The sequence below is a fragment of the Leptonychotes weddellii genome, chromosome 13 (genome assembly GCF_054177405.1).
Source record: "Leptonychotes weddellii isolate Sample4059 chromosome 13, ASM5417740v2, whole genome shotgun sequence".
NCBI classification, from domain to species: Eukaryota; Metazoa; Chordata; class Mammalia; order Carnivora; family Phocidae; genus Leptonychotes; species Leptonychotes weddellii.
Window position 1 is genome coordinate 16,980,323 of NC_138381.1, and position 14,733 is coordinate 16,995,055.

Below are 14,733 nucleotides of genomic sequence, written 5' to 3' on the forward strand. Positions count from 1 at the left end.
CTTATATAAGGCAGAGATATGAAATAGTCATTTCTTCAACAGTTAGAAAGTCAAAAAAATGTACCCAAGGACCAACTGCACAAGTAATAACCAGGATATGATCTGTAAAGTGGGTCAATTTTTGTCAAGCATGAATGGAATCATAAAGGCTCTAGCAGGAGAGAATTCATTATTTAGGATCTAGAGGAATGACCCAACTCGTAAAGGGGCTCTCACCTGGGTACTCAGGATGGCCAGAAAGAGCAGAGGTAGCAGTGGTAACTGGCTTACCCTCCACCTTTCCCCATCAGTCCCCTATACTTAATACATCCCCCACCATACCATCTCATGAGGAATACTTTTACTATCCCAATTGTAGTCTTCTTGTCCTGTTACTCATCTCCACCCATTTTCATATAAAAATTTAGGCTCAATGTTTAAAAAACACTTAATTGTATACCTGTAATAAGTTGTGCTGACTTGAACCGTTACCGAAATAGATACTTACCTGTATACCTGTATGTGTGCAGGCTAATTTTGTAAACTCAATACATCTGCCATCATTCACGTCCCAGAGACACATCTCTCTATAAAACAAAAGTAATAGCTAACTTTAAATCTGATTTTTAAAAGTACTGTCAAACTTTGTCACGGAGCTTTAAAATTAATCTTTCATTAAAACTGATATATTTCAGGGAAAAGTAATGTATAATCATTGTTGCTGTTTGTGAAAAATTCTGGTCCTCATTCAGCAACCCAACCTCCCCTCCAACCTCCCTACCCCCACCTAGATCCACATTCTTTCCGAGCACATGGTAGGACTGCACTTCCTGGCTCCCTTTTGGTTGGTAAAGTCTTGTGAGTAGTTCTGGCCACAAGTGATACAAGGGCCTCAAGAACTTTCTTTCTCCTCTGCCTCCATTCCAGACAGTGGCTGCTTCTGTCAGTGGTTGCTCCTTTTACCCTCAACCTCAAAGTAAGGAGGATAGTGAAGCAGAGCCCCAATGATATACCAGGGTCAAGTGACAAAAACAAGAAATAAACTTTTAATTCAAACCACCGGGATTTTCCATTAATTATCAGCATAGCTAGAAAATTTAGGACAACACAAAAATTAAAACCAACTTAATTCCAAACCTTTGCAAATTAAATATAATATTCCAATTTTGATTCAGTATTTATTGCATATGTTTTATCAAGTGCATAAAAAAGTTTCCATCTCAAATAAAGATACGGCATTTCAAATTAGAAATATCAATATGTCTTTGTCTTTTGAAGAAACAAGCTTTATTTAACAGAACACAGCATTAATAAAATGCAGTGATGCTAATATTCTCAGGGCTTTCTTCAAGATACCCTTTCTTATATCTCACATGGTATGAAACAATTTTTCAAAGGATGTTCAATCTTACTTGCATGCTAATATGAATTATCCTTTAATTGACCAAAAGGGACTGTACTTTTTACCTGATGCTGCCTCTTCTTGTTACAGTTACGCAAGGTTCTTTTCAAGTTCATAAATTATGAGGGGTTAATGGGAGGAAACAACTTCTTAAATAATTCTCTTGTAGGTCCCCAACTCCCTTCAATAACATATTATGTATATAGTTTTCTAAGCACCAGAAAAGTTTAGAAACTCCTCACTCTGAACCCTATGACTATTAGCTTAATTTCTCTCTCTCTCAAAACAAGTTATATTCTAAGACTCAGGAATATATAATTACCTTAGTGTATTAACATATATGAATACAACTATATGACCTTTGCACGGCTTCATCTTCCAAACTTATGCTAGCCTAATCATCATTCAGTTGTCTGCCAACGCAATAAAAATACCATGGGGATTAGTGATCAAGCTTTAACTTATAAGGTATTCTGAGTTTCTCAAAAGCAAGACAAAAAATCATAAATTATGAAAAAAGTATCACAAAAATCATTAATAAAGATAAAATTCACATTTATAAAACCATATTCCAAATATCTTTAAGTTCAAACAACTGAAGCATTTATTTAAAAGATACTTCAAAAAGAAAAAAAAATTCCTTACTCACTAATACACTGGTACTATTTGCAATAAAGACTTATGAGGAAAAAAGTGAATAAGAAAATACTTGCCCACTTTCAGATGCACTCACAATATACTGTTTGTCACTAGAAGCACAAGCTTTAGACAAACAGGTGATTGAGGCTGTGTGACCAAACAACAGCGCTCGAGGATTAACCTAGAAATACACAAATATGTTGATATAAGTACCAAATTTTTAAAAATTAATTTTTAGGAATCCTGTTAAATATTCAATATAAACATACAGATACAGATTTGAGAAGAATTGAGAGTAACACAACAGTGACCCCCCACCCACTTAATGCTCATAATCACCCCACCAGGTAGCTCTTAAGTCAAAATTGGAACACCAACAGATAACATTGTTTGCCCAACACATACAGAGAGTGACAGAGCTAGAGGTCAAACAAGGGCAGTCTTAAGCACTAAGCTACAGTGTACTGAAGAATCAGATTAAGAATGTGAGTTAGTAATAATTTAACCCCACTCATTTCTTAAATAATATGCTCATTGACCTGAAAACATATTTAGAGTCTCTAGATTAACACACTCAAAACTCAAAAAAATAGAGGACAAGCACCCTCCCAAATGCTGATAGCAACATTAACTATCAGGAACGAAGAATGACCTTCACAGACCAATGATTTAGTGACACAGTGCCTTACAGAAAGAAAGGCTTAATACCCACTATTCTAAAATAGTCTCACAATCAGCCCCCCACATTTATCTGTTTTGTACCAAATGGCATGTTATTACTTCAGGTTACTTCAGGGCCTTAGGTTATTTCAGGATGTGTTTTTCAATTAAATATTTAATACATACAAATAACATTTATAATATACATATAAGATATAAAGAATACATTGAGTGACCACATACTCAATACCCAGTTAAAAGAACAGAATATAGGGGCTCCTGGGTGGCTCAGTCGGTTAAGCATCTGCCTTTGGCTCAGGTCATGATCCCAGGGTGCTGGGATCGAGCCCTGCGTCAGGCTCCCTGCTCAGCGGGGAGTCTGCTTCTCCCTCTCCCTCTGCTGATCCCCCTGGGTTGTGCTTTCTCTCATTCTCTTCCTCTCTCTCAAATAAATAAATAAAATCTTAAAAAAAAAAAAAAAGAACAGAATATAACAAAGTCCCTTTGTACCCGTCCTGGTGTCCATTTTGCAAACAATTTATCCTAATTTATTAGTAAAGCTAAATTGTTCAAAATTAAATATTCCACAGGAAGAGTACTGATATTGTTCTACAGTTCTGGTATGTAACAAATGAAGAGATTTTCCAAATAAAATTCTAGTCATCTTTTGTATAATTACAATTAAGAGGGGCGCCTGGGTGGCTCAGTCGTTACGCGTCTGCCTTCGTTCGGCTCAGGTCATGATCCCAGAGTCCTGGAATCGAGCCCCGCATCGGGCTCCCTGCTCAACGGGAAGACTGCTTCTCCCTCTCCCACTCCCCCTGCTTGTATTCCTTCTCTCGCTGTCTCTCTCTCTGTGTCAAATAAATAAAAATCTTAAAAAAAAAAAATTACAATTAAGAGAAAATTTCAATCTTTTTTTGCTTAGTTATATAATATGCATTTTTTTCTTCAAAAGGTAAATTTCTATTTTAATTATCTAAGAATCAACCATTGTTTATAGTTAGAATGGGCCTAGAAAGTTTTCCCATACTGCCAAAATTTTCTCATACATCCAACCCCACCTCCATATAGAGATTCAGTAGTCTTCCACTAAAAATTATGCTATTGGTCAATTATTTAATTTCTCCCAAGAAAACCAACTTTACCAATAGTTTTATTTCAAATATACATGGCTTTGTCGGAAAATTCCACTTTCAGCCATAACAAGTAACTAGAATTAGACTTTACTCCCACCATAATCTAGAAAAATAAAAATTTTTGAATGAAGTATAAACTTCACATGATCATCTTAATAGAGGCAATAAACCTTTTGACAAAATTCAATATCCTTTCATAAGTAAAAACTCTCAACAAAATGAATATAGAAGGAATGTACCTCAACTTTATAAAGGCTATAAATGATAGCTCACAGCTAACATAATACTCAACAGTGAAAAACTAAAAGCCTTTCCTCTAAGATCAGGAACAAGACAAGAATATTCACTCTTCCTACTGCTACTCAACATAGTACTGAAAGTCTAAGCCGGAGCAATTAGGCAAGAAAAATAAATAAAAGGCATGCAAATCAGAAAGAAAGAAGTAAAATTTTCTGTTTGCAGATGACATGATCCTATATATCCTAGAGACTCTACCAAAAGACTGCTAGAACTAATCAACAAATTGAGTAAAGCTACAGGATACAAAATAAACATACAAAAATCAGTTGCACTTCTATACACTAACAACAAAATAGCTAAAGGAGAAATTAAGAAAGTAATCATATTTACAATAGAATCAAAAAGAATAAAATACGGCTGACCCTTGAACAAGTAGAAGTCTAGAAAAATCTAGAAAAAGACTACTGGAACCAAAAGAGAGTAACACAGTCACAGTACACAAGTCAAAATACCAAAAAGCAATGGTATTTCTAAATACTGACAATGAACATTTATAAAATAAAACTAGAATATATGGCTCTGCCACCCACTGTCAGAGGAAAGCAAAAAAAAAAAAAATGTGTAAATGAAACGATATTTCTGACTATATCTTCATTAAGTACAAAGTTAGCTAAAAATATAAAAGTTTAATATTTTCATAAATCAACATGTTTCTTTAATGAACAGAAATGTATTCAATTCATTAAACAGAAGTTCTCTAGAGTTTAAAGAGAAAAAAAAGATGGCTTTAAGAAACTGCTCTGAATGACCACATGTATCAGAGACAATATCCAAGCCAACTTTTATTTAGCTTTCTTTTCCCCTGGATAAACAGTCCAATTCCCTCAATATCTTTCAAAAGATCTATTTCTCTCCTAGCTCCACTCCCATCCCCCAACACTTCTCACTCCCCCCAGTCACCTTTATCCCTCTTACTTGAACTTAAATAAACAGAACACTCTAGTAAAATCTATGTGACAAAATTAGTGAAAGAATTGTTTCTAAGCTCTCATAAGTGAGTCTCATTGCTTGTAATCATTCCAGTAAAATGTGGTGTGGTATTTTTTCTTTTCACAACTACACTGATGATTCATATTCAGGTCGCTATCAATCCTGGAGGCATATACATTTTATGACACTTCCCAGCTACTTTTCAGCATGTATACCTAGCCTTCACATGTCATTCAATGTGTACATTTTTCCAGTTCTAGCTATACCATGTCTAGGTGTATACCTAAGAGTAACACACACATGTCCACACAAAAACTCATACACAAATATGCAGAGCAGCATTATTCCATATGGCCAAAGTGCACACACAACCCAAATGCCCATTAACTGATATATTAAATTTAGTATATTCATATAATGGACTATTATTTGGCCATTTTTTAAAAAATGAAGTATTGATACATGCTGTAATACAGATAAACTTTGAAAATAAAAAGGCAGTCACAAAAAACCCACGTATCATTCCATGCATATGAAATGCCCAGAACAGGCAAACCTACACAGGAGTTATATCTGGGATATGGGATATTTACCATATCAAATTAACATCCTTACATATATTGCACATTATAAAAAGAGACAGAAAACAGATTAGTGGTTGCTTTGGGAGGAAATGGGGATATTGGGAATGACAGCTAAAGAGTACAGGGTGTTTCTGAGGTAATGAAAATGTTATAAAATTGACTGTGGTGATGTACACTTTTTATTTTTTAAATTCAATTTATTTAAACTAAAAAGAAAAAACAAAAACAGTTCACCCATTTCTCCCACCCCCACCCCTGCAACCACCAATCTGCTCACTATGAGTTCATTTTAAAAATATATATATATTTTTTAGATTCCACATATAAGAGAGATCATACAGTATTTGTCTTTCTCTGTCTGACTTATTTCACTTAGCATGATGCCCTTTGAGGTCCATCCATGTCCCAAATGGCATGATTTCATTCTTTTTTATTGTTGAATAATATTCCATTGTGTGTGTGTGTGTATACATAACATAATTTCTTTAAATGAGTGAATTGTATGGTATGTGAATTTTATCTCAATAAGGCTGTAACAAAAACAAGAAAAATTACTTAAAAAATCAACTTGCTTGCCCTAGATTCCATGCCAGCTACCACCCCATTTTCCATTACCCTTTACAGAAAAATCCCTGGGGAAAATTGCCAGAAAGGGAGATTAAAAAATGGGGGGAAAAGGAGAATAAATCCTGAGGTGTTATACTAGAATTGGAGGTATTAGTGTGATGTGTGTGTGTGTGTGTGTGTATTCCCAACTCCTATTTCCCTAGTCTGTCCACTGTGAAGGCCTAGAAGCACAACACACTGAGCACTCCACAGTAGGAAAGAATGGCCATAAATATAATCAAATTTATGCCTTATAAAAAGTTTTGCTCTCTTCAAGACATTCACCTTAGAAGGTATAAATGTTCAAAACTATTTTTTAATACCTTTTTCAAAACTTGCTTCAGTATGGATAAACATCTTTTGAAAAATCTTAAATGTAACATATTAAGCCACTTAGGGTACATATAACAATTGCAAATAGCCAAAAACCAGCAGAAGTCAATTCTGATGAATAATACAAATTATCAACCTGCATAATAGCAATTTGAGTCAAAACATATTTCACAGAAAATATGAGGCCAAGTATTATTCTGGGACTACTGTTTATCTATTAAGAAACTCCTTGTGTCTAAAAAATACAATAGGCATTTCAAATACTCACTTCTAATTCTACTGAAAGATCCCAGAGACATATTTGTCCATCATGGCATCCAGTTACAATTGTGGTCCCATCGTCTGTTAAAAGTACTGCTGAGATGCAATGTGTTGGTGCTTTGCGACCCCAAAGAACAATGGGTAGGACAAGGCTGTTTCCCGCCATTGTGTTTTCAAACCTGGAAATGTTGTAAAAATAATGTCAAATATTACAATATTTCCTTCTAAAACATACATTTGTATTATGAATCCAAGTTGAACTTCCTGAGTGCCAAAAATGCTCCCAAATATTATATATATGACACACATATAATGAAAATACATAAAAACTCATTTTATATATATAAAATCTAATTAAAATCTTAGTTAATTCTCACAGTAAATCATGCAGCAAGTACTATGGTCACGCCTCTTTCACAGATAAAGACATTGAGTCAGAAAGAGTCACAAGGTGAAAAGCAAAGTAATGGAGCCCAAATCAAAACCCAGGCGGCCTGACTTCAGAACCTAAGATCTTATTAACCAATGACAAGTAAGGTCTATAAATTTGTTAGGTTTCCAAACCAGTAATAGATGCCAATGTCCAAGAAAAACTCAGTGTTGTTTCACAGTGTGCTAAACATTAAAAAGAGTATGTTCGGTGGGAAACTCATTCAACTATATTTACTACAAACCTATTATGTCTCAAGATCATGAATGTCTTTTATTGTAAATTCTGAAACTTGAGGAAAAAGGATTTCTCTTTAAGTGTATATGGGAGTACAGGAGAGCACAAATACAAGGAATTATTCCTTCGTATGACAAAAATCAAGATCTAGTCGGTGAAACAACCAGATTTAAGTGTTATAAACTGTGTGGCTAAAAACTAAATACTAGTTCAGAGAAGTTAGAGAGAAATGAAGAATGGAATAATCAAAGAGGGCTCCACAGAAGACAGAAGACTGCCAGATCTTATGAGACACTAGAGGGTCACCTATAGGCTTGACAAATGGGAAGAAATGGTCACTGTAGTGATTTTTCCTGCCCCAAATTTTTAAGTGACAACAAATGATATATGTATAACTATAGACTCTTTAGAATGCTAAGACTACCCATACAATTTTCAGAAACACTTTAAAGGAATAATCATTTTCTATGAAGAAAACTAGTTTGATAGCCATGGTCTTATTGTTAGCTGGTTCCAGCAAGACTCTTCTTTAAACCACTACCTACACTTTAAAAAAAAATAAAAATTAAAACTAAAATCGCTTTTAAAGAATAGTCACTGAATGGGGTGCCTGGGTGGCTCAGACAGGTAAGCGTCTCACTCTTGATTTTGGCTCAGGTCATGATCTCAGGGTCCTGGGATTAAGCCCTGCATTGGGCTCCGCTGTGGAGCCTGCTTAAAATTCTCTCTCTCCCCATCCCTCTGCCCATTTCCTCCCTCATGCACTTAACGCTCTTGCTCCCTCTCAAAAAAAAAAAAAGAAAAGAAAAGAAAAAGAAAAAAAGGGCACTGGAAATAAAATAAGGGAAGTAAATCTAAAAATCTATGTTACTTCTTTTATTTTTTATTAGAATACGTGACTTTCATCAGTTTGTGCCCCCCAAAACTTCATATTTTTTTTTTTTTAAGATTTTATTTATTTGACAGAGAGAGACACAGCGAGAGAGGGAACACAAGCAGGGGGAACGGGAGAGGGATAAGCAGGCTTCCCGCAGAGCAGGGAGCCCGATGTGGGACTCGATCCCAGGACCCTGGGATCATGACCTGAGCTGAAGGCAGTCGCTTAACCAACTGAGCCACCCAGGCGCCCCAAAACTTCATATTTTTGCTACTAGTAAAAGGTATTCATTTAAGGAAAAAATTCCAAGTTCACTGCCTATTAATAAAACCTTATATATAACATGTTCACCATTTCATAGGCTACCACAACACAATTATTTCCATTTCTTTTTTTTTTGCATATTTCTATTTGATATTAGAAAAAGAAACAAAACACTGAACCAATTTTAATAAATCTGGTACAGCATGTTCCTGGCTGAAAAACATACCCAACAATGACTTTCTCAAAAAGGGAATCTGGAAGGAGTTCATTTTTACATGGTGACAACATTCAGTATTAAATTATATCACCCAAAGAATTCTCCCAATTAAATAAGCTCACAGCATTGAAGACAATATGGTGAAATCTGGAAAGAACACCATTCTCTAGATATTTGAGGACTTATATTCAATGCATACCTTTTTGCTTAAAGAAAATGCAAATATAGAGTTTCAGGACTAAGAAATATGTGTGTGTGCTCTGGGGAGATGGGCCTGCTCTGATGCAAAAGGAAAGAACATTTTGATATTCAAGTGACAAGGCAACTCAAGGAAACCTAGAAGAATAATGCATTTCATAGCCCTTAAAACAAGTGAAGATAATCATCCATAACATGGCAAAGGTATATAATACATCATAAGAAAACACATCAATCTCTAACTCAACTTCTCCAGAAGCTAAAATAGTTACAAAGATTTAGAAAAAACATAATCCCCCACATCCTCCCAAAAATCAAGAACTGACAGTCAACCAGAATCTGAGAGGAATTCTTATTAAGGGTAATGGAGGATTTTCATAAAGAACTGCATTAGTTTCCTAGGGTTGCCATGACCACAAACTGAATAGCTTAAACAACAGAATGTATTGTCTCACAGTTCTTGAAGATAAAAATCTGAAATCAGATGTAGGTAGGGTTGGCTGTGAAGGGAAGGATGTACTCCAGGCCCCTCTCCTTGCCTGTAGAAGGCCATCTTTATGCTCAGATGGCATTCTCCCTGTGTGCACATCTGTCTCCAAATTTCCCCTTTTTATTTTTTTTAAGATTTTATTTATTTATTTGCCAGAGAGAGACACAGCGAGAGAGGGAACACAAGCAGGGGGAGTGGGAGAGGGAGAAGCAGGCTTCCCGCTGAGCAGGGAGCATGATGCGGGGCTCAATCCCAGGACCCTGGGATCATGATCTGAGCCAAAAACAGACACTTAAGGACAGAGCCACCCTGGTGCCCCAAATTTCCCCTTTTTAATAAGGACATCAGTCAGACTGGATTAGGACCCACCCTGATGACCTCGATTAACTCCATAAAAACCCTACCTATGTCCAAATGAGGTCACATTCTGAGATACTGGAAGTTAGAATTTCAACATATGAATTTTAGGGGAACACAATTCAACCCATAACAGGGATATATCCTTTTAAAAAAACATCTGGGACATCTGGGTGGCTCAGTTGGTTAAGCATCTGCCTTCAGCTCAGGTCATGATCCTGGGACCCTGGGATGGAGCCCCACATCGGGCTCCCGGCTCAGCAGGGAGTTTGTTTCTCCCTCTCCCTCCGCCTGCCCCCAGATTCACACGCGCGATATAATAAAATCTTTAAGAAAAATAAAAGAACATAACCTAAAATTAATTAATTATCCAAAAAGCAATTCTCCCTCAGGAAATAAAGGTAAAGAACTTCATTATATCTTTTCCAGGAGATACTACATCAGCTAGTTAACTGCTTACCTGAGGAATAAATAAGAAGTTCTGTCTAACAAAGGTATGGAGTTACCATCTTATGTCTTATGTTGGGGGCGGGGGCGGCAGGAACCAGATTCCAAAATTCACTGCTATATTTCAAAGGAAATTAGACGGTAAAAACTAACCTATCCTAACCCCTATATATACCCTTGTCAAAGGTCCTTAAATTATGCCCAATGCTATTTCTTGGCTGGTATACTCAAAGATCTAAATAGAAAGTACCTGGTTTTTTGTTTTGTTTTTTTAGATTTTATTTATTTATTTGACAGAGAGAGAGCAAGAGAGCAAAAGCATGGGGAGCGGCAGTGGGAGAAGCAGGCTCCCTGTCAAGCAGGGAGCCCGACGCAGGGCTCGATCCCAGGACACTGAGATCATGTCTGGAGTCGAAGGCAGACACTTAACTGAACCACCCAGGCACCCCTAGAAAGTACCTGTGAAGTGAAATATTTAAAATGTAAATAATCATAAAGAATAACTGAAATACATGAAACTGTAGTAGGAATCACAATCAGTAGCTGCTATTGATGTCTTGCTGCTGGGATTAGGGTGGTTCCAATCAAATATAGAATAAACAGAAACAGAAACAACTTCTAAATAAATAATAATTAATCAAAAGGGCTTGGTGACCAACCGGAAGATGGTATTGAAAAAAACCAGGTGAATACAGTTTGAGATCACGGCAGGGGCAGTGGGGGCGGGGGGGGGGGGGCGGGAGTCTTATCTATAGGACTCATGTGGAGAAGTGAATTTGTGCGCCTGGGTCTCAGAACACACTTGATATTAAAACCTCCTAGATACGAGGGTATTAAATCAAAGTTGGGGCAGACTATGGAGAAATGGGTTTGGGGGAATGTTCAAAAGTTGGAGGCAGAGAAGACCTTCAAGGACATTTTGACACTGGCTCTGCTATCTCTTGCCAGCCATGGAGACATCCTTAATGATGCTGGGTTAGTTCAAAAACTAAGAGAGCTCAGGTGCTTTACAACACTTCCCTAACCCTACACTAGACTTTTTGTTATGTAGGAAAAATAAACTTCTACTAGTTTAAGGCCACAATTTTTAAGTTTTGTTACACATAAATATTATGAACTTCCTCACTGCGCACTCAGATACACTACACCCCCAAGTATGTAATAATAATATCCATGGAAGACATGATGTGGTAAGAAGAATGACAAATAATTACATAAAGGAAAAATGTTAAGACCCCTACAAAATAAGGGGTGGCTTTGTTGGAGGTGAGAAGAGGATAAGGAAACAAATACAACCATCATCCTGTGGCCAAGCCCCTTCACACACCAGCAGAAGATAATTAAAATTCATCATTAGCTGACCAACATGTGAAAGACGAACTTACATGGTTTAGATAGGTCACTGTACAATGTATGTATATTTCAATTTTATACAAGTCCAATATATAAAAGCTAGTCCTGCTGAATTTATAAGAGAATTCAAGAAATTTCCACACCAAAAGAACACATCAATATTTCCTTTCAGCACTGAAGTGTGCTAGTTCTTACTTTCAAGATTCCTTTGGATATTCTAGATCCTCTTAACTTCCATACAAATTGAAAAATCAGCTTGTAAATGTCTGCAGAAAAGCCTGATGAGATTATGTCTAGAACTGCATCCAATTCATGTATCAATTTGGGGAGCACTGACTCTTCTAGTTTCAGTGAAATATTACTAAGGCGCAAGTATATTCTAAAAGCAATCTTACTTGGGGCACCAGGGTGGCTTAGTTGGTTAAGTGTCTGCCTTTGGCTCAGGTCATGATCCGAGGGTCCTGAGTTAGAGCCCCAAGTTGGGCCCCCGGCTCAGTGGGGAGTCTGCTTCCCCCCCTCTCCCTCACTCGTGCTCTCTTGCTCTCTCTCTCACTCAAATAAATAAAATCTTTTAAAAAATAAAGGTAATCTCACTTCTTAAAGGGATGTAAGGTCAAAGTAGCACATGTAGCTTCTCAGTGAGATTTCACCACTCTTACTTCTCAATATAAATGAACATAACCTGCTCCAACACGGTTAACCAAATGAGAAGATCAAAGAGAAATCAAATAATTTTGTGGCTCTCTCCTGAAAAGTTCTGAGTTCTTCCTATCACTTTTTTGAGAGAGCAACACTTTTCTTCTAGAAAACAAAAAGTTTAATAGAGAACAATGGTTACTAGATGGAGGTGGATGGGGAGATCCATCCTTAATTAATGGGAATTAAGGAGTATACTTGTGATGAGTACCAGGTAGTGTATGGAAGTGATGAATCACTATATTGCACACCTGAAACTAGTATTACACTGTATGTTAACTAACTGGAATTTAAAACTTAAAAAAATAAAATAAAATGAATTACATGAAAGAAAAAGTTTATTTTCTCCTTAAAAATATTAACGTACCTACTCACCAGCGACAAGGAAGAAACACTGTGAGGTGTGTGTACTATACACATATATATAAAAATAAAATTAATGCCATATGTGCTAAACTAAATATGTACCTAATGTATGAATACTTTTAATTTTGAAAGGTGTTTAAATTTTTTAGGGTATAGTAACATGTTCTCCATTGAAACAAGTTATTCTTGGAACATAGATAATATTAATCTTTCTTAAGAGCTTACAATTCCCTTCAGCATACACAATAAACACATTCTATTCATGACAATTTGAGAGACTATAAGATTCTAAGTTGAATTTCTGAATCAAAGAAAAGACGTATTACTGTTAGTACTTATTTTGACCTAGATATAGTTCAATGAGTATTAATTCCTTAAAACCTAGAAATCTGGTTATGGCATAATAATTAACAGGAATTTCTTGGAACATCTACTGAAGAAACTATCATTATAAAGAAACGATCTTGGGGCACCTGGGTGGCTCACTTAGTTGAGCATCTGACTCTTGGTTTCAGCTCAGGTCGTGATCTCATGGGTCGTGTGATCCAGCTCCCCACTCAGCGGGAAGTCTGCTTGAAGATTCTCTCTGCCCCTCTCCTTGATCTCGTGCACGCGTGTACATGGTCTCTCAAATATATAAATCTTTAGAAAAAAATAAAATAAAGAAACATCTACAAGACGTTCTCTATAATTCAGTCACTGGTATTTATTTTTTTTATTTTTATTTTTTAAAGATTTTATTTATTTAACAGAGAGAGACACAGCGAGAGAGGGAACACAAGCAGGGAGAGTGGGAGAGAGAGAAGCAGGCTTCCTGCTGAGCAGAAAGCCCGACGCGGGGCTCAATCCCAGGATCCGGGATCATGACCCAAGCCGAAGGCAGACGCTTAAGGACTAAGCCACCCAGGCGCCCTAGTCACTGGTATTTATTTAATCACCTGGGCCATTTTAGACACTAATTCATTTACCTTAAACTAAGACAGACAGCCTTTCCTTCCATGGTACTTGTCGCTTATAACCAAACCAATGGATGTCCTGTGAATTACCTAAAATTTCACATAATCCTCAATCACTATACCATAGACCTTTGTGCTTTCAACATATTTTTTTTCCTCTCATGCTTTTTGGTGTAATAAAGTCTTCTAGATCTATTTGACCCTATACACTATGTGAATATATAGCTTAGATAAAAGAAGAGAGAAGAAAGAAAGAAATCAAACAAAGGAACAGGACGAAGAATCTTTAGTTCATTATATGAGCATTATATGTGTGAACATTCTTAATACAAGGAAATATATATATAAAAAAATGATAATCTCAGTCCATCAAAAATATAAATGCTTCAAAACATTTTTTTCTAATGTCTTAAAAATCTAATATAAGTGAAATTTTAGAAAAGCCACCAAAAGCACTAATGAAATAATGTGAAATAAAGGATACTTGGCTTCTGATAATAGAATATCACAGTCAAATACCTCTAAGAAGAATTAACCAAGACTACCACCTGGTAACCAAGTCTAAGTGGCTGATTAAAACAAAAAATGGGCAAATTAGCCAGGAGTTAAAAGGAATATAAATACAGAGTACGCAGTTTCCCAACCATCATCATTCAACTGCTCTATTAATTAGCTAATAATCCATTCCTTGTTTACATTATCATCTAGTGTATGAAGGGATTTAAATATGTTCCAAAAAAGCTTTATATTAAATAGGAATGAAACAAGTCCTGGAACAGGATTGAGATTTTTTTTTTTAAAGATTTTATTTATTGGGCGCCTGGGTGGCTCAGTTGGTTAAGCGACTGCCTTCGGCTCAGGTCATGATCCTGGAGTCCCTGGATCGAGTCCCGCATCGGGCTCCCTGCTCGGCAGGGAGTCTGCTTCTCCCTCTCCCACTCCCCCTGCTTGTGTTCCCTCTCTCGCTGTGTCTTTCTCTGTCAAATAAATAAATAAAATCTTAAAAAAAAAA

At 36.3% G+C, this 14,733-nt stretch overlaps 1 protein-coding gene across 1 annotated transcript in view; it reads right to left on the reverse strand.

Moving 5' to 3' along the window:
• WDR7 (WD repeat domain 7) overlaps positions 1–14,733 on the reverse strand; it is a 338,052-nt gene that overhangs the window by 300,581 nt on the left and 22,738 nt on the right. The window contains exons 3-5 of the mRNA XM_081802523.1: positions 6,841–7,012; positions 2,095–2,201; positions 488–566 (exon numbers count right to left, since the gene is read on the reverse strand). Coding sequence (XP_081658649.1) covers positions 488–566; positions 2,095–2,201; positions 6,841–6,999 — 345 coding nt within the window. The 5' untranslated portion in view covers positions 7,000–7,012. The remainder of the gene's footprint in view (positions 1–487; positions 567–2,094; positions 2,202–6,840; positions 7,013–14,733) is intronic.